The 22,773-nt window shown below is 39.0% G+C and overlaps 1 protein-coding gene across 1 annotated transcript in view; it reads left to right on the forward strand.

Moving 5' to 3' along the window:
* The window catches only part of Ccdc150 (coiled-coil domain containing 150), a 90,530-nt gene that overhangs the window by 42,741 nt on the left and 25,016 nt on the right, over window positions 1-22,773 (forward strand). Inside the window, exons 14-17 of the mRNA XM_021199047.1 lie at window positions 1,980-2,093; window positions 6,415-6,486; window positions 11,278-11,385; window positions 11,803-11,865. Coding sequence (XP_021054706.1) covers window positions 1,980-2,093; window positions 6,415-6,486; window positions 11,278-11,385; window positions 11,803-11,865 — 357 coding nt within the window. The remainder of the gene's footprint in view (window positions 1-1,979; window positions 2,094-6,414; window positions 6,487-11,277; window positions 11,386-11,802; window positions 11,866-22,773) is intronic.

Below are 22,773 nucleotides of genomic sequence, written 5' to 3' on the forward strand. Positions count from 1 at the left end.
AAGTAGTTGGTAATTTGATAAAGTGACCATTCTCATTCTCTCTCTCTCTCTCTCTCTCTCTCTCTCTCTCTCTCTCTCTCTCTCTCTCTCTGTGTGTGTGTGTGTTCTTGTGTGTTCTGTTTGAATCTGTTTCAACAGATATGTTCTTTCTAGGAATGTGCCCATTCCATCTAGGGTTCCTAGCGTGTTACCATGCAGTTGTTCTGAGTTCATACATGTTTATTTCATAAGACCAGCAGGAATGTTCTCTATTTCACTACTGTTTAGTAATTTGTTTCTTCTCTGTTTTTCCTTAGTTAGTCTAGCCACCTGCTTTCTGCTTTCAGTTATTTTCCTGTACTGTACTTTGTGCTCTAATATTTATGATTGTACTCGGTTTGCTTTATATTAGCTAGTTTGTTGATTTCTAGCTTAAGTTTTAGTTTTGTTAATTTTAATGTTGTTATACTGTAGTTGAGAACATACTTTAGATGATTTTGGCCCTTTCCAATTTATTGAGCGTTGATTCATAACCTAGCATATCATAGAGATTGTTTCATGTGTACTTGGAGGAGTTCTTCTCTTCAGTCTCTTAGTTAATAGTATTTCTCAAGTCTTCTGTTGGCTCATGTGTCTCTTGTCTTGTTGTCCTGTTGAGTATTATGAGTGGGAAATTTGAAAACCCTGTTTGCTGTTCATTTTTCTATTTAATTCTGTTCTCTTTGGCTTCATACATATTTTTATATGACTATATAGCTACATAAATATCAAAGTACATTTTGATGGTTAATACTATTTGGGAAGCATATGTATTCTGGTAGCAACTAAAAGTTCTCCTACTGAATGAACTTAAGGCCTGTTCAACACAAAGGAATTCATACCTCATAGTGGAAACCTAGCCAAGTATGGTTTTTTTTTTTTGTAGATACAATTGTATCAGGTAGAGGTGGTTGTTTTTCATAATTCTTAGTTGAGTTTTCCTAAAGTCATAGATCAATGTTGAGTTTTTAAAATGTATATTTTTATTGAGATGCTCATATGGTTTATCTAATACAGTGTATTGATGTGCTGAATTATACTGGTAGTAAATTGTATATATTATCAGGATAAACTTTACCTACCTCTTATTTATACTTCATATATTCCCAGATTAATTTTGACAATATTTTGTGGATTTTTTTATCTATTACACTCAAGCTTGAAATGATAAACAAATACCATATACTAGAAAGAGCATAACTAACAGTAAAGATGACTTATTTACTTCTTTCAATAACAACTAGAAAAGAAATAGAGGTCATAAGAAGCAGTGGGTAAAAACTCACAGTACATACAGGCAGTACATACAGGCCTGCACAAGTTCAAGCCAGATGGCCCCAGCACTGAGAGGGGAAGTGGTCACAGCCCCACACACCCTTAACCAAGAAGCTGTGTGAAATTGATATCTTCTGGCAAAAGAAAAATTAGTTTTCTCCAAAGGAGTTTCACTGAGTGTATGAGCCACACTCGGAGAAGGGGTCCCACACCCAGGAGTAGTTGGCCAACACAAAAAGAACTCGATGGTGTTCTTGTAGACACCGTCTTTGTAGATGATGCTTTGTTTGGGCGTTTATTGTTGTATTGGTCTTCTGCTTGTATATTTTGGCTTATGTTTTGTGGAGGGTTCTTATGTGTGTTTCTTTTTTTTGTTTGTTTTTTAAGAAAGAATGGCATGGCATTGGGTGGATGGGGAGGTGGGAAGATCTGGGAGAAGCTGTGGAGGGGAAAAGCATGATCAGAATATAACATGTGAGAAATTTTTTTTCAATAAAGTAAAAGTTGAAAGAAAATAAAAATAACTAGTTTGAACATTCTAAAGCTATCAAACAAGCCTCATCAAAACACCACTCTTTGAGATGGGAAACATGAGCATAGACTCCCTTCCAGTTTTCAATTCAACTGTTATTTTAAAATAAGATTTATTTTTTAAATAAATTTCTTTTCTCCTTTTGTTTTCAAAGGAAGACATTAATGTGTTGAATCAAAACCTGCAGACTCTAATGGAAGAAAATAAGCATTTGACAGATAAAATGGCTTCCCTTGAACATCACAAAGCCACTTCTGACTACCAAGGGGTGGGTATAAAAAGGTCAGTCTAGAGGAGGCAATTGGGACAGCTCTAAGTGATTGTCACCAGGGATCAATAATACTGACAAACAGAAATGGATTTGATGTTTTAACATACTTCCTTTTACATAAATGATGAAGAAGAAACTTATGTTTCTTACCTGTTTTCCCCCATTAAGCAATCAGTAATAAGAGTGATTTCTAAAAGCTGCCTGCTAAGGTCAGTGCATTACAAATAATATGGTGCGCATTCTTACAGCATCTTCAGGTGAAGAGGATTTAGAGATGATCACTCTCTAAGCTAATAATTTTTTTATGTGATTGAACTTCTGGAGAATGATTAATACTGTTTTAGAACATGCAAGGGATTCTTTAGATTTCACAGAATACCCTAACGTATTTTTTCAATCTAAGATTAGTTTTTTACTAAGCCCTGTCATAAATTGCTTATTACTTCAACTCTGAAGAATTACGTGGTCTAAATGTCTTTGTGGCTTTTGAGTCCGACTTTCTTGCTATCCATTTTGCCTGTGAGAGATAATATTTAACCTCTTAGACCCTGTTTGTTAATCTATCAAAATGAGGATAATGGTACCACTTCTATAAAAGTATTTGAGGATTAAGTTAATACATGTAGAGCGTGAGGCAGATGGTTTTAACTTCTTAGTTTCTGGGGTGTTATGGACAGTGGGAAGTCTTGAAGTGCCTATTGGGATAACAAAACCCATTAATTGTGATTCCTGCTGTGGTCTTGCTCCGAGATTAAATATTCAGTCATGTCCTTTGCCTATTGTCCAGTCCTCTGCTTGGTTTGTCTAGTTGTCTGTAAGGCCACATCTGCCTACCCAATTTCCTGAAAAGCACTGACACTGTCAAGTCTATGGTCTCTTTCTACTAGTGATTTTGATACATTTTATCAGTTATTTACTTAGTATTAATTCTTTCCTGTTCTTCATGCTCCCTGTTGTTTAATGTCTCATGGTGATGACTTATCCCTCAGTTGTGGCTTGAGTTTTGTGTCTACCTAGCAGCTTTTCCATCCAGCCATCACAGAGTGTTTCAGTGGGATGTAAGAGTTTGAGCTATGAAGCTGGGATGTCAGGATTTGGTTTTAGCAGTTTTGCACTTTCATTAAAATTATTGCTAGTCAATGCTAGCAATGCATTTTTGTTTGTTGGGACTTAAACTTAAAATTATTAATTAGGGGTAACTTGTAGTATGATTTCTTACTGGTCTTTAGAGATATACTTTGGGAGTATATTGCATCACATCACAGACTTCATATTAAAGCCTGATCTTGCCAGGTTCTCAGGATTGTAGGATTTAGTGTCAAGTGCCCATCGCAAAGCTTAGCATGCAATGTGCATGCTTAAATATCACTAATATTCCCCCCCATATTGCCTTGTTTTATCTTGCCCTGGTTTGTTTTTTCTATTGCTGTGACAAAGCAGTATGACCAAAAGCAACTTGAGGAAGAAAGTTTATTTCACTTTAACACTTGTCTTAGTCAGGGTTTCCATTCCTGCACAAACATCATGACCAAGAAGCAAGTTGGGGAGGAAAAGGTTTATTCAGCTTATACTTCCATACTGCTGTTCATCACCAAGGAAGTCAGGACTAGAATTCAAGCAGGTCAGGGAGCAGGAGCTGATGCAGAGGCCATGGAGGGATGTTCTTTACTGGCTTGCTTCCCCTGGCTTGCTCAGCCTGCTCTCTTATAGAACCCAAGACTGCCAGCCCAGAGATGGCACCACCCACAGGGGACCTCCCCCTTGATCACTAATTGAGAAAATGCCTTACAGCTGGATCTCATGGAGGCATTTCCTCAACTGAAGCTCCTTTCTCTGTGGTAACTCCAGCTGTGTCAAGTTGACACAAAACCAGCCAGTACAACACTTTACAATCCACCATGAAAAGAAGTTGGGGTAGGAGCCTGGAGGTGGGAACTGATGCAGAGACCAAGGAGTGCTGCTTATGGGCTTGTTCAGTCTGCTTCTTCATACAACCCAGGGCCATCTCCTCAGGTGGCACCGCCCCCAGGGAACTGAGACTTTCCACACCAATCATTAACCAAGAAATGCCCTATGCCTTCAGTCTAGTTATATAAAAGTATTTTCTCAATTAAGGTTCTTTCTTCCTAAATGTCACACTGACAAAATACCCTAAATGCCACAGAGGTTTATTTCTGCCATTTCAGTCTTTAGCAATGTTAGAATTAAGCTAATTCCTACAGGTGCTTACTCACAGAGGAACCACAGTAAGAAAAGGGCCACAGGTAGGAAGGTTGCCGTTCCTGAGACCAGGCCGAGTGACAGTTTTCCCCACTTCCCTTTGGATTTTTAATATACATTTCTAAATGGAAGCACCAGATATAAATAAAATTATCTATGTATGTAGGACTTTGATGAAATAAAATTAGATAATTAATTAAATATATTATCCCTTTTAATTTTTTTCTTTTTACTGAAAATAGATTCTTCTGTCACAAAATACATCCTGATGAGTTTCTCTTCCCTTTGCTCTTCCCAGTCCCTCCCAGTCAGAAAAGGACCTCATAGAGCAGTCCACTATAATAGAGCTAAGTAATCACAGATATGATTTTAGGGATCCTTATAGGGTCATTATTAAAATTTAAGTCATCTATTTATCTAGCATCACTACAGATAGTACATCTTTGTGGATCTGCAGAGATTTGCTCCAAAGGGATGTACTATTACTTAGTGATTGTATATGACTAATAACAACAGGAAAAGCATATTAATAGCAGGAATCTTTCCTAAAATGAATCCCTTACAGCCTTGCTTAATAAGGGTGCACCTGTCACAGATTATATAATAATTCAAAGCAGGCCATTTCAGGTTGATCACCTGCTAGTTATTAGCTTGTCCCATTATGACTCCTAACATCTGTCTATGTAGATAAATAGATCCCACACATATGTAAATATAGCCCACTTCTTTTTAATATGTCTTGTGTGCATTTGATTTATGGCTGACCATAGTGTATTGGGTGACGGATTAGGGACTCAATTCTGGGTAATTCTCTTTTTGTCAGCAGTCATCAGTTGTTGCTGTTCTTTGTCTAGGGGTGAGACCCTATGAGATTTACCCCTGCTGAGTTAACACCTCTATTGATATTGCCATTGTTCAGATCTCTATTAGGCAATCATATTTTTGAGGTATACTAGGTATCGCTTCCCTGCCATTTCTAGGAGATACAGTCTCACAACAGGCTTCCATGTTCTCTGGCTCTACAAGCTTTGTGCTCCTCTTCTGTGATGTTTTTTGAGCCTTCAGGTGTAGAGGCTGTGTTGTATAGATGTGTCTAGGATCATGTCCATTGTATCTGAGACTCTCTAAATGCATTGATCTCTACTTAGAGCCAGTTGTAGGGGGTTTTGTAACAGTCTCCATTTGGTGTAAAGAGAAGCTTTTTGAATGAATAGTGAGAGTTGCACTTATTTGTGGGTATAGAGATAAGCTTTAGAATATGGTTAGGAATTATGCTCATCTAATAAAGTGATAGTAATGCTTTTAAAATCCATGACCTCACTAGATCTGGAAGTTGGCTAGGTTTCTAGGGTCAGGCATGATTTTCCTCCCATTCATTGTGCTATGAATCCAGTTAAACATTTGTTGGTTACCACTGTGATATGGGTCCCATGACTGTACTTTTTGTGATATCTTGCCATGCTTGTTTTAGTTCATAGGAATCACATCAGGATATGACTGTTGATTGCTTCCCTTTCTTGGCAGCTTACACAGTACTTTTTGGTACTATGAAAGCTGAACCACAGGAAAGGAGATGTTCATGTTTAGATCCAGCTCAGATCTTTCCAGTCATGTGTCTAAGTGTGTGATATCTTCAAGATTGGTATTTACCTCCAATTTCTGAGAAGTAATTTTTTAAGCTGTGATAACTCAATGGTCTTCTGCTGCTAGAGGTTGTGGTCATTGTTCCTAAAATCTGTATGGTCCTCTTCAAACAGCTTACAATCACTATTACAACTACACCACATCGAGGGAAACATATCTACCAAAGATTAACAAATCAGAAACAAAGAAAAGAAGAATGCAGGTACAAAGGACAGCACACTCTGAGACTCCTACACCTTTGTATCTTCATTAGCAAGCTCCGTACATGTTTCCTGTCAGCAAATGATTTATTGTCTAGGGGAAGGTCTTGTAGGTTGCAGTACGTTGCAAGTAAGTTTTGATATTATTTCTGTAGAAATAACAATATTAATACCCATTTTAAAAGAGAGGTGATAATCATGTTGTATGTAAATGGTAACGATATGTGTGTTTGATTTCTCACTTTGCTCAGCAGAAAGTGGAAAAGGCCTTGGAAAAAATTACTGATAGCAAAAATAAGCTCGCCTATGAAAAGGGGACACTCCAGGTATGAGATTTATCTTCCACTTTTTGTCTGATGTTTAAAATAGTATTTGTTGGATGGATTAAATATACAGACTTTAGAAAATCTCTGTCATTCAGTAACTGTAGTCTCTGTTCCTCCTTAACTTCATTATCGACCAAGTGACATCTGCTCATCGACCAATGGTGTAATAATGAAACCACAACCCATTCTCTGTCTGAAGCTTTGTAACAGCCATCTTGTACATGGCCATGCTGTTAGAGCATAGAAAAAATTCCTTACAGATTTGAGTCTGTAGTGCTGAGTAGTGTAGTGAGATGTGAGTAAGTGTGAAGGTACTGAGTTATGGTTGCCACCAGTTTTGCTCCCATGGTACTCACACTGCAGGAAGTTTGCCACTGATGTGGCTGAGCCTGACTTAAAGCAACCCTAATGGAAACACTAATCTCTAATCTCTCTAATTTGTGAGTTCTAAGTCTTAGGTACACATTAGAATCAGGTGAGATTTTAAAAAAAGAAAGTCCCAGCAGTAGGAAATGTATATTTACCATTTCTTTTGAAACACATCCAATAAGGAAAAGAAGATTGGAGGACTCATAGGAGATAATAATAATGCAATAAGTTTAAAAAATGTTAATGGTAGAATTTAGAGTGGTGGGTATGTGCATAGTCATAGAAAGGTCTTTTAAGTTTTCTGCATGCTTAAAAATGTACATTATACATAAGAAAAACTTCCTATGACTGTAATGTCAAAGAAAGCAATTAAGTCAGAACTTAATGCCTAGACTTAACACTTTGTAAAGCTCCCCTGTTGAAGTCAGACATGATGGAATACACCTATAATTCAAGAACTCAAAGGGAAGAGGTAGGAGAACAAAGAGGCCAGCCTGATGTATAGCGAGGTCATCTCTCAACAATAGTGAAGGATGCTCCCCAGATGACTCGTGTGTAGCCATAGATGAGGACAGCTGAACAAAACAGTAGGAAATGAAGCCTATTTAGACTCCGGACTGGACAGATGAAATGTTGAGTATTCTCGCTATAGGCTTACCACATGTGTCAGCATTCATTCTTCCCTCACATTAAAGGTAGCAGACAAACGAGGCTCAGAATTGGAAGGCACACTGAAAGGTAGTTGAAGTGAGTTATGCTTATGCGTCAGTCTTCATTGACCTAAGCAGATCTGTCTATGAGACCTGGAATTTGAGAACCTTAGAGAATGGTTTGAATTATAGTCTAACACGACAGCCAACTTACTTCAGTGTGCTTTTTTTTTTTTTTTATCCCCACCCCTCGGTGTGCTTTTATACACAAATGTAACAGAGAAAGCAATGATCAATGGAAGGTTGTTTGAGTTCAGAACAACACAATCATAAAAACATGTAAATAAAGGTAGGTAAGCACGTACTAAGTAATGACAGAGCAGCCCTTCCCCAGAACTGAAGTGGAAATGTCCGGTCATGTCTAATGATGCAAACTCACATGCTGATTTGCTGAGGTAAGACCCAGGAGAGGACCCATGATATTTGGAGAGAGGAGAAAGTAGAAATAGGACCAGTGACAGGGAGCCTGCATAGCCCGTTGTGCAGATCTTCATTGGTCTCAAGGCTTCTTTGATCTTCATTTCATTAAGAGAGGCACTACAGAAAATTCCTGGCATTCTGGGTGGTCCTGGTTGCTCTCACTGACTAGTGCAGAGAGGCCAGGTGGTTTCTGCTGGATCCTGCCACCGTTGACACTGTTAAACCAGACTGCTAGAATTCTGACAACAAAGATTAATAATCTCTCCCAGGGCTGGAGAGATGGCTTAGCAGTTAAGAACACTGACTGCTCTTCCGAGGTCCTGAGTTCAATTCCCAGAAACCACATGGTGACTAATAAACATCTGTAGTGGGATCTGATGCCCTCTTCTGGTATGTCTGAAGAGAGCAACACATACATAAAATAAATAAATCCAAAAAAAAAAAAAAAAAAAATCTCTCCCAAAACTACTTCTAAATAAATTCACATCCCCTTGTCCTATTTACCATTTCTCCCCTACCTTTGGGCGGTGGACTAAAAGGGGGAGTCAAAGCATTTAAAAACCCTTATTAACATAGGTTTAAAAAAATCTAAGCCTACAGGTGGCACCCAACATGGCTCACAGAACATTCTCAGGACAGACCGATTTAAACACAGTTGCCTGGCACATACATACGATAGATTCTATCTGGGAAAGCAAAGCAGAAGGCCGGATCCAGATCCAGGGTTCACCGAGGACAGCGCTCAGCATAGCCTCACTGGAGCAGATTGGGTCCTATAGCTGTGTTCTGACATCCAACAAGAATGACCATGGCTTCTCTCACAGTTCCCCCAAGGCTTTGTTCACCGTGCATCATTCTTTTGACCATGTTCCAACATTTATACAATAGTGACAATGTTAATAGTTAAATAAAAAGAAACTTTTGCCTACAGTTTAGTTAACATCTCCTGGAGGTAGTGCCGTGTGTATGTGTGTATGATTATCTGCATCTGCCTAATATCAGACACTGCTTATCTTCATGTCAGTCGAGCCTCGGGCTAGCACATTTTAAAGAACTGATTCCTCTATCTTGCAGAATAATATAAAGGATGAACTAAATACTAAATATGGCCAAGACACTAGGCTGCTATGTATTCTTTAAACTTGGTTATATTGGGTTAGATATGTTACATAGGAGGAAGTATATGTCAAAGTTGAGCTCTGTGGCACATGCCTTTGGTTTCTCTTGAAGAACTAAGTATCATGCCTTGATTTATTGACTGTAAGTATGAGATGTGACTGAATGTGAATGTACTAAGTTGTTGCCTGTGGATTTTTTTTCCCTGTGAGACTCAAGAACAAAGCTTGCCACTGATCTATATCACTGATTGACTTATACCAACCTCATGAAAATGCTAGTATCTACTAAATAAGTGGTTCTAAGACCAAGTTATGTATTAGAACATGGCTTGATGGGTTTTTAAAAATGATATAAAGGTAACTATGTAATCAGTACTCACACCAGGAAATAGAATATTCATAGCACCAGGACCTCCTTTTAGGGACTGTCCCCACAGTCATTACCACCCTGACTCTGACACCCCTGGTTGGTGACCTAGACTTTGATTCTGGATAAGTGTACACGATGTGTTTTCTCCTGTCTTCTTTTTCTCTTCTCAGTAGTATAAGTGCAAATCTTGCTGCCCTGCTTGTGCCGAGTCTGGTGTGGTAAACTGCTGGGTGGTATATTGTATGACTAGTAGGCAGGGACCATAGAAGTAAAAATGATCAGACTGTACTGAAATCGCCATAGCTGCCTAAATGTGTTTATTTAGAGTTGGGGCTTAGGACAATGGTAGAACATTTTCCTAACATACCAAACAGTGAACAGCTGGCCTAAACAATGTAAAATGAAACCCACTTAGCTCTGGACTGGACAGTTGAAATGTTGAGTAATCTCACAGTAGGCTTGCCAAACATGTCAGCACTCATTTTTCCCTCATATTAAAGTTAGTAGACAAACGAGGTTTGGAGATTGAAGGCAAATGAAAGGCAGTTGAAATGAGTTATGCTTATAGAACGGTCCTGGCTTTACTCTCAGTGCCACAAAACCAAACTGGAATTCTAAAAATTGGCTATTTGGCTTATTTTAACTCTAAATCTCATTTCAATTTATAAATGAACTGCCATTGTAGATATGTCCTACTTTATTTCAATTTTGCAATGTATACTAAAAATATCTAGGAAATGTAATGAATCAATATTTACATTACAGTGTAAACAGGTTAAAAGGGAGCTCTTTTAATTTTTTGGCTGTCTCATAATTGATGTAACTATAAGTACCAATATATATTGCTATCTATAGGGATATATAATATATACTCTGTGTGTATGTGTATTTATGTGTGTGTGTGTGTGTGTGTGTGTGTGTGTGTGTGTGTGTTCAGACCAATGGAACAGTATGAGCATCTGACCATGGCCTAATTTAGCCATGTTCCCAGACTTATTGATAAGCTGGTAATAGACTGGTTTTTAACACTCACCAGATCACCAGACTTGAGGGAGCAGGGCTCATTTGCTTCTGACCAGTGCTTCTGTGTTCCTTCCTGTCTTAAATATCTTGAGTAAGAATTCCTACTAAATGATAAAAGTAAAGTACCTTAACTGACAACGGTAGGCTGCACTTCACTGTTTCTCAGAGGCTACAAGATGGTGAGTCCTAAGGGTGAAGTAAAATTTATTATTCCATAAACTCACAGTAATCCTTCTGCCTCTGCTTCCTAAGGCTTGAGATAACAGGTATGTACCACCATGCCTTTAGGAGGTAATTTAAAAATACAATGCGACATATAAGCACTCTATTTAACTTCCCTAGTTCTCTTTGAGCAAAACACAACTCTCTCTCTCTCTCTCTCTCTCTCTCTCTCTCTCTCTCTCTCTCTCTCTCTCTCTCTCTCTCTCTCTCTCTCTCTCTCTCTTTCTCTCCCTCCCTCCCTCCCTCCCTCCTAATTACCCACCTTCAGAAAATGTTCTGAATACTGATACCACAGTTCACTCATATTTGAGATTTATCTACAGAACAGTCTAATGGAATTATTCATGATCATGTCCATTTGGACTTTCCTTAGGCCACAGAAAGCAGATGCGTTGTCTTAACCAATTTTCATAGCTATAAACTGCTTGTAGCAATGAGTTAAGACAGAATTATTTGCAACATTAGAAAAATGTAGGATTTGCTTTTCAAGTTTCATGTGTTCTCTAATTTTTTTAACAAAATGTCTGACATCTTCCTCCACTCTTTGTTTTCCTTGTAGATAAAAGTTAAACAGCTAGAAGCACAGCTGCACTCATTTACTGAAACCATGTTGCAGAAGGACCATCTACACAAGCTGAATAAGGCTTTAGAGGTCAAATATGCTCAGGTATGCCTAGGCAGAAAGCGATTGCTGTGAGGCACCATTACAATGGTGCGGTTCGAGGCATTGCTTGGTGCCTCCGCCCTCCTCTGCACAATCCTGCAGAGGTGGACAGCTTCTCTTAAACTCAGCTTAAACCCCTGCCGTGTGTCAGGTGCTGCTGAGAGCTGGAGGGAGTTAGAAAGATGCCTTCACCAGAATCAGAATGTTCAACATGCGTCATCTTTCTAACATCCATGAGAGCTTGTTGATCAGAACACTCTGCCTTTCAGGAAAAAATATGTTGTTTTCATGACCACTCACAAGGATCATTGTTATAAAATGTTTGTAGGGGTTTTATAAGCTCAAAGCCTTTTGAGTTCGAACCTTAACTTTTTTTTTTTCAAATGTGAGGAACAAGTATCTTTGTTTTTTGAATTGTAGGCAAACTCAGAGCTGAGCGCCAGCAAGGCATATCTGGAGCAGACAGAAGCTCACCTGCAAGAGGTATTATAGTGAAGCAGCTTACTTAGCACAATGGCTGGAGAGGCGACACCTGTAGTAGGTCACATAACATGTCAGTAAATTCGTCGTTAAGCAAGCAAAGTACAGAAAGTGCTTAGTAAGGAATTGAACCCATGAATATTTTACTAAAAGAAAGCAATTCAGTTCAGTGATTACAAATTTAGCATATTTGTATCTATGCCGCGAATAGCATATTTAACAATGATTATAAAAATCTTAACTCATTACAAGCTGAAACTTCTGAATGTGACTTTGTGTTCGAATACCACCATTACCATGGTATAGAGTATGTCTTCAAATGGAATGCCCAGGGGGTTCTAACCAACTGACTCTGCAGATGAGTGGTGAAGTCACAAAGCTCTAAGAGGCTGTCATTAGCGATAGTGTCTCAGGGAAGCTCAGGTTGCGGCCTGCTTCTTACTAGGTCATAGAAAGCAGTGTGATCTTTTCATTCTTGAAGCCAAGGAATATATTTTCCAGCTTCTTCCTATACTTTCTGCTATTCTTCCTACTAAAGTGGGTATTATTCCTTGAAAACCAGGCCTGGGGTTTACTTGATACTGTTACTTGTAACTAGTATGCCTCCAAGAAGAAGGAAATCTCCAGAGAGGCCCACATCTTCTAAATCCCTGGAAGGCTCTCGGTTTTATGTCAGTAATGTAAAGGAAAGGGCTGCAACAGTTGCCCTGCCCAGTGTTATTCCAAATGTGACGCGCCGAGTGAGCTTTGCACCCACCTTGCCTTCTATGAGGATGTCTCAGGGGATGGGAGACTCCAGGATCTCCCTAAAGACTCTGTTAAATGCGATTAAAACCATGGAGGGAAGGCTAGAAGGCAAAATAGACATTCTTGCCTCAAGACCCTTGCTAAGTGAGGAATCATTAAATCTTAAACAGGATTCGGTAAGTGAAGACCACACATTGAATCTTTCGTTTTCAATTGGTTATTTTATTTATTTACATTTCAAATGTTGTCCCCCTTCCTGGTTTCCCTTCCACACACCCTCTGAGGGTGCTCCTCTACCCACTCACCCACTCCTGCCTCACTGCTCTAGCATCCCCCTGCACCAGAGCATCAAGCTTCCATGGGACAATGGGACTCCCCTCCCATTGATGCCAGATAAGGCCATCCTCTGCTATATATGTACCTGGAGCCATGGATCCTTCCATGTATATACTCTTTGGTTGGTGGTTTAATCCCTGGGAGTTCTGGGTGATCCGATTAGTTGATATTGTTCTCTCTATGGAGTTGCAATCCCCGTTAGCTCCTTCAGTCCTTCCCCTGGCTCTTTCATTGGGGTCCCCAGGCTCAGTCTGATGGTTGGCTATGAGTATCTGCATCTGTCTTGGCCAGGTGCTGGCAGAGCCTCTCAGGGAACAGCCATATCAGGCTCCTGTCAGCAAGTGCTTCTTGTCATCAGCAATAGTGTCAGGGTTTGGTGTCTGCAGATGGGATGGATCCCTAGGTGGAGCGGTCCATGGATGGCCTTTCCTTCAGTCTCTGCTCCATTTCTTTGTTCCTGCATTTCCTTTAAACAGGAGTAATGCTGTGTTAAAATTTTTGAGATGATTGGGTGGCCCCATCCCTTAACTGGGGGCCACACCTATGCACTGATTATGGTCTCTACAGGTTCCATCTCACCCTTGTTGGGTATTTCTGCTAATGTCATTTCGTTGAGTCCTGGGAGCCTCTTGCTTCCCTGGCATCTGGGACTTTCTAGTGGCTACCCCTAGTTCTCCATCCTCCCACCCCACTGCTACACATTTCTATTCAATTTCCTGACCCTCTCTACTTCTCTCTCCCGTCCCTTCCCATACCTGATCCTACCCTCCTTTTTTTCCTCTCCCTCCTGTCTCCCTCTCAGATCCCTCCCTCCCTCTACCTCCTGTGATCTTAGGGAAATTTCAGAATTATTTAATACTTTAAAATGCATTAACAATCTAGAAACATGTTTGACTAGATGAGTAACAAGGATTTCACCAATAAGAATTAATTATGTAAATTAAAATGATCAGTTTTGCTGTCATATAATTTCATTTGTGTCATAGAAAAGTTGGTTTAGTAACAACTGACTTTTCCAAAACAAGCTTTGAAATTTTAAAATTCAAAATTTATGCATAATCATAATTTGAATTGAAATGATTGGCTAAAGATGCTGTTAAACTAGAAATATATTGATCTAAGAAGTCCCAATATATTGAGCATTTAGGAATATTTTGGAGTCAGCTTGTTAAAGCATCAACCTTTGCTTCATATTTACAAACAGTAGCTACCATAGCTTATCTTCCGAAGAAGATATTTTTATATACTCTCAGTATTTTTGCTGGCGGAAATGCATATAAAAATAATTAGGGAAATAGAAATAAAACCAGAATGAAATACTACCAAACATTATTGGAAATGTTCAATCTCTTTGTATTGATTTGAGGGTTTATGCCAGAAGCTAGCTGCCAGCTTGTGCCCTTTACGTACATGCAGCTTTCTGTATGCCAGTTACACATCAGTAAAACACTGGAGAAAGAATCATATGAATGTGTTACCTTAAAAAGATTGGCCTATTGAGATGGTCACCATTTTTTTAAAGGAAAGAAGCACAAAGAGCAGATGAATGTATGTCAGGGAATGGCTGAGGTTGGAAGGAACAAATATAAAAAGGTGTGAGTGCAGATAGAGCAGCTCTGCAGCCTGCTTATCCGGGGCACGCAGATACTCATGTGGAATCAAACTGCACGGAACTATGCACATGCACACATGTGCGTGCACACACACACACACACACACACGCACAAATGAAAGTTGAAGAGAAACCAATGGATCTCTGTAACCTGGGTAGTGGTAACATGACAGTTTGAACCTAAGAACATTCTTTGTACTTTTTTATAACGTCCTGGGGCCCTACAGGCATTTTGACATAAAGTTTTAGGAAGAGTAGCATGTAAAACAGTGCTAATCTGAAGTTATTGTGCAGATGCATGAAAACTGTCTCATACTTATAAAATCCTAGTGTTCATGCCTTCTGGATTTTACTATATTAATTATCCATTTACATTTTATTTTTCTTTTCTACCTCATCCTTGTTTCTCCACCTTCCTGCTTTTTTAGGCCCCTTCCTTCTGTATATTACTATTTATACATTTTTATATACATTTTAGATTTCACATAAGTGAAATATTTTCCTTCCTCTTTGGCTTATTTCACTTAATATGATAGCATGTACTCCCATCAATTTACTGCAAATAGCACAATTTCATTCTTTATGGCTGAAATAGAATACACTATGACTAGATATGCCACATTTTCTTTAGTCATTCATCTTCCTGGGAATGTAGCCTGGTTCCTTGTCTGAACTATTATGAATAATTCTTCAGTATTGTGGATGTGCCAATGTCTCTGGTTTGCTTAGATTCCTTGATGTGTACACACTCAGTGGTAAAGTGGACTTTAGTTCTTCCAGAAACATAGTGCTACTTTCCATTGTGGGTGCACATGTTCATATTCCCACTAGCAGCGAGGAAGGTTTTTCACTTTGCTACATACTCACAAGGGTTTGCTGCTGCTTTCCCTGGGTGATAACATTCCGAGTGGGGTGAGATACACGCTGCAGGACACTTCACCTTGGCCTTCTCTGGTGACTGAGAGTATTGAGTACTTGTTCACATACTTATTGCCACATATATTTCTTCTTTTGAGAACTGCATGTTCAATGCATTTGCCCATGTATTGATCAGATGATTTGGGGTTTTGTTGTTGTTGTTGTTTAACTCTTTGAATCCTTGATAAACTTTTAAGTATTCAGCTCCATCATCACTACAGCTGGCACAGGTCTTCTCTCATTTTGTGTGCTGTTGCTCCCTCTGGTGGTTGTTCCTTTGTTGGGCAGAAGCATTTTAATTACAGTCCCATTTGTCAGTTCCTGGGATTAATCCTGAGCTATTAGAGTGAGTCCTTTTCATAAAGTCTTAATATCTTTTTATTACACCTATTTATTTTGTGTATGTGTGGGTGTGCATTGTTATAATACACATGTGGAAGCCAGAAGACAATTATAGACAATTCTCTTCTACCATGTGAATCCCAGGTTCTAACTCAGGTCCTAGGGTTCGTTAGCCTTGCAGGACTTTCATGAAGTATAAAGAATGACACGAGACTTCTATTATAGTTTATAGCTTTTGCTGGGGCCATTTCCCAGCTACTTATTTTTTAAGAGAAAGGGGCTTTATTTTGTTTCAGTTTCACTGCGTTGCAGTTCATGAGGAGGAACTGAAAGGTGACAGGAAAATGTGGTAGTGGGTCTTGGTGTGGTGAAGACCAATTAAGTAGAACAAAATTGGGAGCTACTGTGATTCTCAGGGCTTAATCCCAGTAGCTAGTGTATTATAAGTACCCGTCAGGTTCTGTGTCTTATGTGTTAATAACCTCTGAATGAGCTGCATCTCTGAGAATCTAAGGCAGCAGTACAGCAATGCCTCTTTCATACACACAGAAACGTTACAGTGAAAATCTGTATTTTGTAAAATTATGCATTAATAATTATAGTTGAAAGTCAACACCACAATTCATTGAATATTAGGAATTATATGAACACTCTCTCCTATAATACATTGAATCAATATTTTCCCTTAATATATTACTCATTTGACTTTACTGAGGAAGGGACTCCAGAGCCTTGCATCAGAACCACGTAACCAGTGATGGAAGCCATAAATACTGTTTAAATAACTTGGTTATTTTAGCCTACAGCCCAGAGCAGGGATAGTTCTCTGCTCCAGTCCCTGGCTGCCCCTTTCATGACCATTTTCCACCTTCTGCTTTCTTCTCTCTGCATCACTCCTCTGCCCCACAGGTTAGGAAGTAATTTCACCTGCTGACCAGCATGATAGCCCTATTCCCATATTTTGGGTAGTTATGTAAATATGTTGCATTGTGTGTTAAGTCTTTATTTTTTTAAACTTAAATTATATGTGTGTGTGTTGGTAATTTGTGCTAAGTATTGATTACATCATTTTACCCTCCCCTCTCCTTTCCCCACTTCTTCCATGCTTCCACTACCACTTTCAGAATTCATGATCTCTTCATTAATCATCATCATCACATGTGTACATAATCAGAGCCTGCTGAGTCCACTTGGTGTGGCTTGTATCTGCCACGTGTTTGGGGCTGACTGCTTAGGATGGCATAACCTTTCAGAGAGTCTTCTCTTGAGAAGACTGAGTCTCCCTTCTTAACGGCCGTTAATCGCCTCTAGCTCTTCATTTAGGAGTGGAGTCCCATGAGATTCTCCATCCATGTTGGCATGCCAACTGGTGTTGTCATCGTGCAGGTCTTTCTTAGGTGACCACATTGGTCAGGTTCAGTGTCACATTTACAAGACAGTGTCTCCACAGCAGATGCTGAAGCTCTTAGACTCTTTCTGCCTCTTGTGTGGTGGTCCCTGAGTTTTAGGCATAGGAGTTATATTGTGGGTGTATCAATTGGCACTGGCACCCCAAAATCAGTTGTTATATGCATTTTGACCAGATTTGGGTTTCTACAGTGGTCTCTGTACTGTAAAGAAAGACTCCTTGATGAGAGCTTAGGTCTGCACTTATCTGTGGGATAACATGGTGGGACAAGTATTTAGAATGTAATTAGAAACTATTCTGGTTGATGACGGTAGCAGTGGTAGTTTCTCCTCAAGGGTCAATGACCTCATCAGTCATGATGTGCTTTCCCCATGTTTTCCTCGAGCAGTTTCAAAGTTTCCATCTTAAACTAAAGCCATTTGAGTTGTTTGTGCAAATGGACAGATTTGGATCTACTTTTATCTTCAACATATATATATGTGTATCCAGCTTTCCAGGAGTCATTGGTTGATTGTCTTGAGTTTTTATCAGTGTGTGTTTGTCACCTTTGTTGAAAATCAGTGATCATCTGTGTTAATTTCTTGGTCCTCTGTTTTATTTAATTGATCTGTATGTCGGTTTTGTGTCATCTGCATGCTATTTATATCACTGTAGCTGTGGTGTAACTGAAAGCAGGTGTTGTGATATCTCCAGTGGTTTTATTTTCTCCAGGACTGCTTTGCTACTTGGGATCTTATGGATTTACATACAAATTCTTGTATTTTCTAGTTCTGCAGAAAATGCTGCTAGAAATTTCGTGGATATTGTGGGAATCTGCAGATTGCCTCTGGTTACATAGCTGCTTTTTATAATATTACTGCTCTGTGAACATGGGCAATTTTTCTATCTTCTAGTGTTTACTTCTAATTCTTTTTTTAAAAAAAATTGATCTGTTTTTATTTGATCGATTGGTGGGTTGGTTGGTTGATTGACTGACTTTTTTTTAGTGTGTAGAACTAGTTCTATGTACCAGACTAGTCTTGAACTCACAAAGATCTGCTTCCCTCTGCCTCCGTATGCTTGGATTGCAGGCACCATGACACCGAGCTCAGTTTCTTTCTTGAGTCTCAAAGTTTTCATTGTAAGAGTCTTTCCCTTCCTTATTAAATTTATTCCTAGGTATTATTTCTAAGATATTCTAAATAGGAATTCTTTTCCTAATTTTTTTCTCAAGATGTGCTTATTACTGACACATAATAAAATCACTGATTTTTATAGGTTGATTCTACGTCCAGGTGTCATATCAGATGGGTTATCAGATCTGAGACTTTTCAGGAGGGATTTTTAGAGTCTTTAGGGTAGAGGATCTCTATTAGTTCCTTATTGCTGTAAAAAAAAAAAAAAAAAAGCAATATCTAAAATGATGGTTTTGTTTGGGTGCTTAGGTTCAGGGTATAGTCCATTCTGGCAAGGAAGGCATGACAGAGTTCCTTACAATAGGAGGATACAACTAGGACTCCTAAGAGGTCAGAAGCAGAGAGCAGACGAAGCTGGTCCCCATTCTCCCTTTTCATGAATCTTGTGAATCCATCCTGAGCCCAGTGCTTAGGGTGGTGCTGGGGGTTCTCCCTCAGCTAAACTTCTCTCCAAACACCTTCACAGACATTCCCAAACTTATGTCTAATAAGTGTGTGCAAGTGCATACGTGTGTGCCTGTACATGTAGAGACCAGAGATTGATATCTAGTTTCTTCCTCAATCTTTATCCATCATAGTTTTTGAGACAGAATTTTATGGAACCTAGCGCAAGCCAGCAGCTAAGCCATAGGCTTCTCTAGTCTATGCCTACCCAGCCTTGGGATTAACAGGTACTTGCTGCTACACCCTGATTTTATGCGGGTGCTTAGGACCAAACCATATGCTTGTGTGGCAGACGCTTGCTAACTATGCTATCTCCCCAAACCCATGAGTCTAAATTCAGCCAAGTTAAAAGTGAAGGTTAATTTTGACATAGGATTGATCATATTTCTATAGGCAGGAATTATTTAACGGCTTCCTGTTCTATTTTTTTTATTTTCTTCTCTCCTTTTATTACTCTAGCTAAAACTTCAATTATCTTAAAAAAAGAATAGAGTATGGTTACCTATAAAGGTTTCAAGAAATCCATTCAGTTTTCCTCATTTGATGTAATGTTTACTATAAACTTACTATATATAGACTTTATTATGTTGACATATAGTCTTTCAATACCTAGTTCTTCAGAGTTTGATCATGAAGGAATATTGAACTTTGTCCAAAGCCTTTTCTCCATCTATTTGACTGACCACATGTTCATCTCTGAGTCTGTGTGTTGTGTTACATTTATTAATTATTTATGTCTAATGATCCAGGTATCTCTGGAGTCAGACACTAACTTGATTATTGTGTACAGTGTTTTTCATGTATTATTGAATTTGATTCGCAAGTGTTTTGTGAAGAGCTTTTCTGTGTTATTAGAAAAATTGGTCTTTTCATTGTTGTTGTTATGTTTGGCTTTTATTGTTGATATTTGCTACAGTCTGTCATTATTTAGAACAGGCAGGCCTCAACTCACAGAAATCAGCCTGTCTCTGCCTACCAAGTGCTGAGATTAAAGTCAGGGACCACCATGCCCAAATTTGTGTGTTCTTTTTTTTTAAATTTATTTTTCATTTCAACTGTTATCCCCTTACCCAGTTTCCCTCCCAGAAATACCCTATCCCACCACCACCCCCTATTTCTATGACAGTGTTCCTCCACCCACCCACTTCTGCCTCCCTGCCCTTGATTCCCCTACACTGGGGCATCTATTGAGCCTTCATAGAATGAAGGACCTCTTCTCCCATTGATGCATGACGAGGCTGTCCTCTGCTACATATGCAGATGGAGCCATATGTACTCTTTGGTTGGTGGCTTAGTCCCTGGTAGCTCTGGGGGAGTCTGGTTGGTTGACATTGTTGTTCTTCCTATGGGGTTATAAACCCTTTCAACTACTTCAGTCCTTTCTCTAACTTTTTCATTGGGGACCCCACACTCAGTGCAATGGTTGGCTGCGAGCATTCACCTCTGTATTTGTAAGGCTCTGGCAGGGCCTCTCAGGTGACAGCTATATCAGGCTCCTTTCAGCAAGCATTTCTTAGCATCCACAATGGTGTCAGAGTTTGGTGACTTTATTTGGGATGAATCCCCAGGTGCAACAGTCTCTGGATGGTCTTTACTTCAGTCTTTGTTCTGTACTTTGCATCCATATTTGCTCCCATGAGTATTTTGTATTCCTTGCTAAGAAGGACCAAAGCATCCACACTTTGGTCTTCCTTCTTCTTGAGCTTCATGTGGTCTGTGAATTGTATCTTGGGTATTCCTAGCTTTTGGGCTAATATTTACTTATCAGTGAGTGCATACCATGTGTGTTCTATTGTGACTGGGTTAGCTCATTCAGGATATTTTCTAGTTCCATCCATTTGCCTAAGAATTTCATGAAGTCACAGTTTTTAATAGCTGAGTGGTACTCCATTGTGTAAATGTACCACATTTTCTGAATCCATTCCTCTGTTGAAAGACATTTGGGTTCTTTCCAGATTCTGGCTGTTATAAATAAGGTTCCTATGAAAATAATGGAACACGTGTTCTTTTTTTATGTTGGAGAATCTTTTGGATTATATGCCCAGGAGTGCTAGAGCCAGGTCCTCAGGTAATAGTATGTCCAATTTTCTGAGGAACCACCAGACTGATTTCTAGAGTGGTTGTACCAGCTTGCAAACCCACCAGCAATGGAGGAGTGTTCCTCTTTCTCCACATCCTTGCCAGGATCTGCTGTCGCCTGAGTTTTTGATCTTAGTCATTCTGACTGGCGTGAGGCAGACTCTTAGGGATGTTTTGATTTGTATTTCCATGATGACTAAAGATGTTGAACATTTCTTTAGGTGCTTTTCAGGCCTTTAAGTTTCCTCAGTTGAGAATTCTCTGTTTAACTCTCTTCCCCATTTTTTAATAGGTTTATTTGGTTCTCTGGAGTCTAACTTAATGAGTTCTTTGTATATATTGGATATTAGCACTCTATCTGATGTAGGATTGGGAAAGATCTTTCCCAGTCTGTTGGTTGCCATTTTGTCCTATTGACAGTGCCCTTTGTCTTACAGAAGCTTTGCAATTTTATGAGGTCCTATTTGTCCATTCTTGATCTTAGAGCATAAGACATTGGTGTTGTTTCCCCTGTGCCTATGTATTCGAAACTTTCCCACCACTTTCTCTTCTTTTAGATTCAGTGTATCTGGTTTTATGTGGTGGTCCTCGATCTACTTGGACCTGACCTCTGTAGGGGGAGAATGGATCAATTTGCATTCTTCTACATGTCAAATTGCTCTTTCTAACTCTATGAAGAATTGAGTTGGAATTTTGATGGGGATTGTATTGTATCTGTAGATTTCTTTCAGCAAGATGGCCATTTTTAGTATATTAATCTTGCCAATCCATGAGCATGGGAGATCTTTCCATATTCTGAAGGTCTTCTTCAGTTTCTTTCTTCAGAGATTTGAAGTTCTTATCATACAGATCTTTCACTTGCTTCGTTACAGCCACACCAAGGTATTTTATATTATTTATGACTATTGTGAAGGGTGCTGTTTCTCTAATTTCTTTCTCAGTCTGTTTGTCCTTTGAGTAGAGGAAGGCTACTGATTTGTTTGAGTTTGTTTTATATCCAGCCAATTTGCTGAAGTTGTTTATCAGGATTAGGAGTTCTCTGGTGGAATTTTTGGGGTCACTTAAGTATACTATGATATCATCTGCAAATAGTGATACTTTGACTTCTTCCTTTCCATTTTTATGCCCTTGATCTACTTTTGTTGTCGAATTGCTCTGGCTAGGACTTCAAGTACTATATTGAATACGTAGAGAAAGAGAGAGGGCAGCCTTGTCTAGTCCCTGATTTTAGTGGGATTGCTTCAAGTTTCTCTCCATTTAGTTTGATGTTGGCTACTGGTTTACTGTTTATTGCTTTTATTGTGCTTAGGTGTGGATCTTGAATTTGTGATCTTTCTAACACTTTTATCATGAAGGGGTGTTGAATTTTATGAAATGCTTTCTTTGAATTTGTTTATATAGTGGGTTTACATTGATGGATTTCCATATATTGAACCATCCCTGCATCCCTGGGATGAAGCCTACTTGATCATGATGGATGATCATTTTGATGTGTTCTTGGATTCAGTTTGAGAGAATTGTATTGAATATTTTTACATCAATATTCTTAAGGGAATTTGGTCTGAAGTTCTCTTTCTTTTTTGGGTCTTTGTGTGGTTTAGGTATAAGCGTAATTATGGCTTCATAGAACAAATTGGGTAGTGTACCTTCTGTTTCTATTTTGTGGAATAGTTTGAAGAGTATTGGTGTAAGGTCTTCTTTGAATGGCTGATAAAATTCTGCACTAAACCTATCTGGTCCTAGGCATTTATTTGGTTGGGAGACTTTTAATGACTGCTGCTATTTCTTTAGGGGTTATGGGACTGTTTAGATGGTTTATCTGATCCTGATTTAACTTTGGTACCTGGTGT

Source organism: Mus pahari, chromosome 5 (genome assembly GCF_900095145.1).
Source record: "Mus pahari chromosome 5, PAHARI_EIJ_v1.1, whole genome shotgun sequence".
In the NCBI taxonomy this organism is placed as follows: Eukaryota; Metazoa; Chordata; class Mammalia; order Rodentia; family Muridae; genus Mus; species Mus pahari.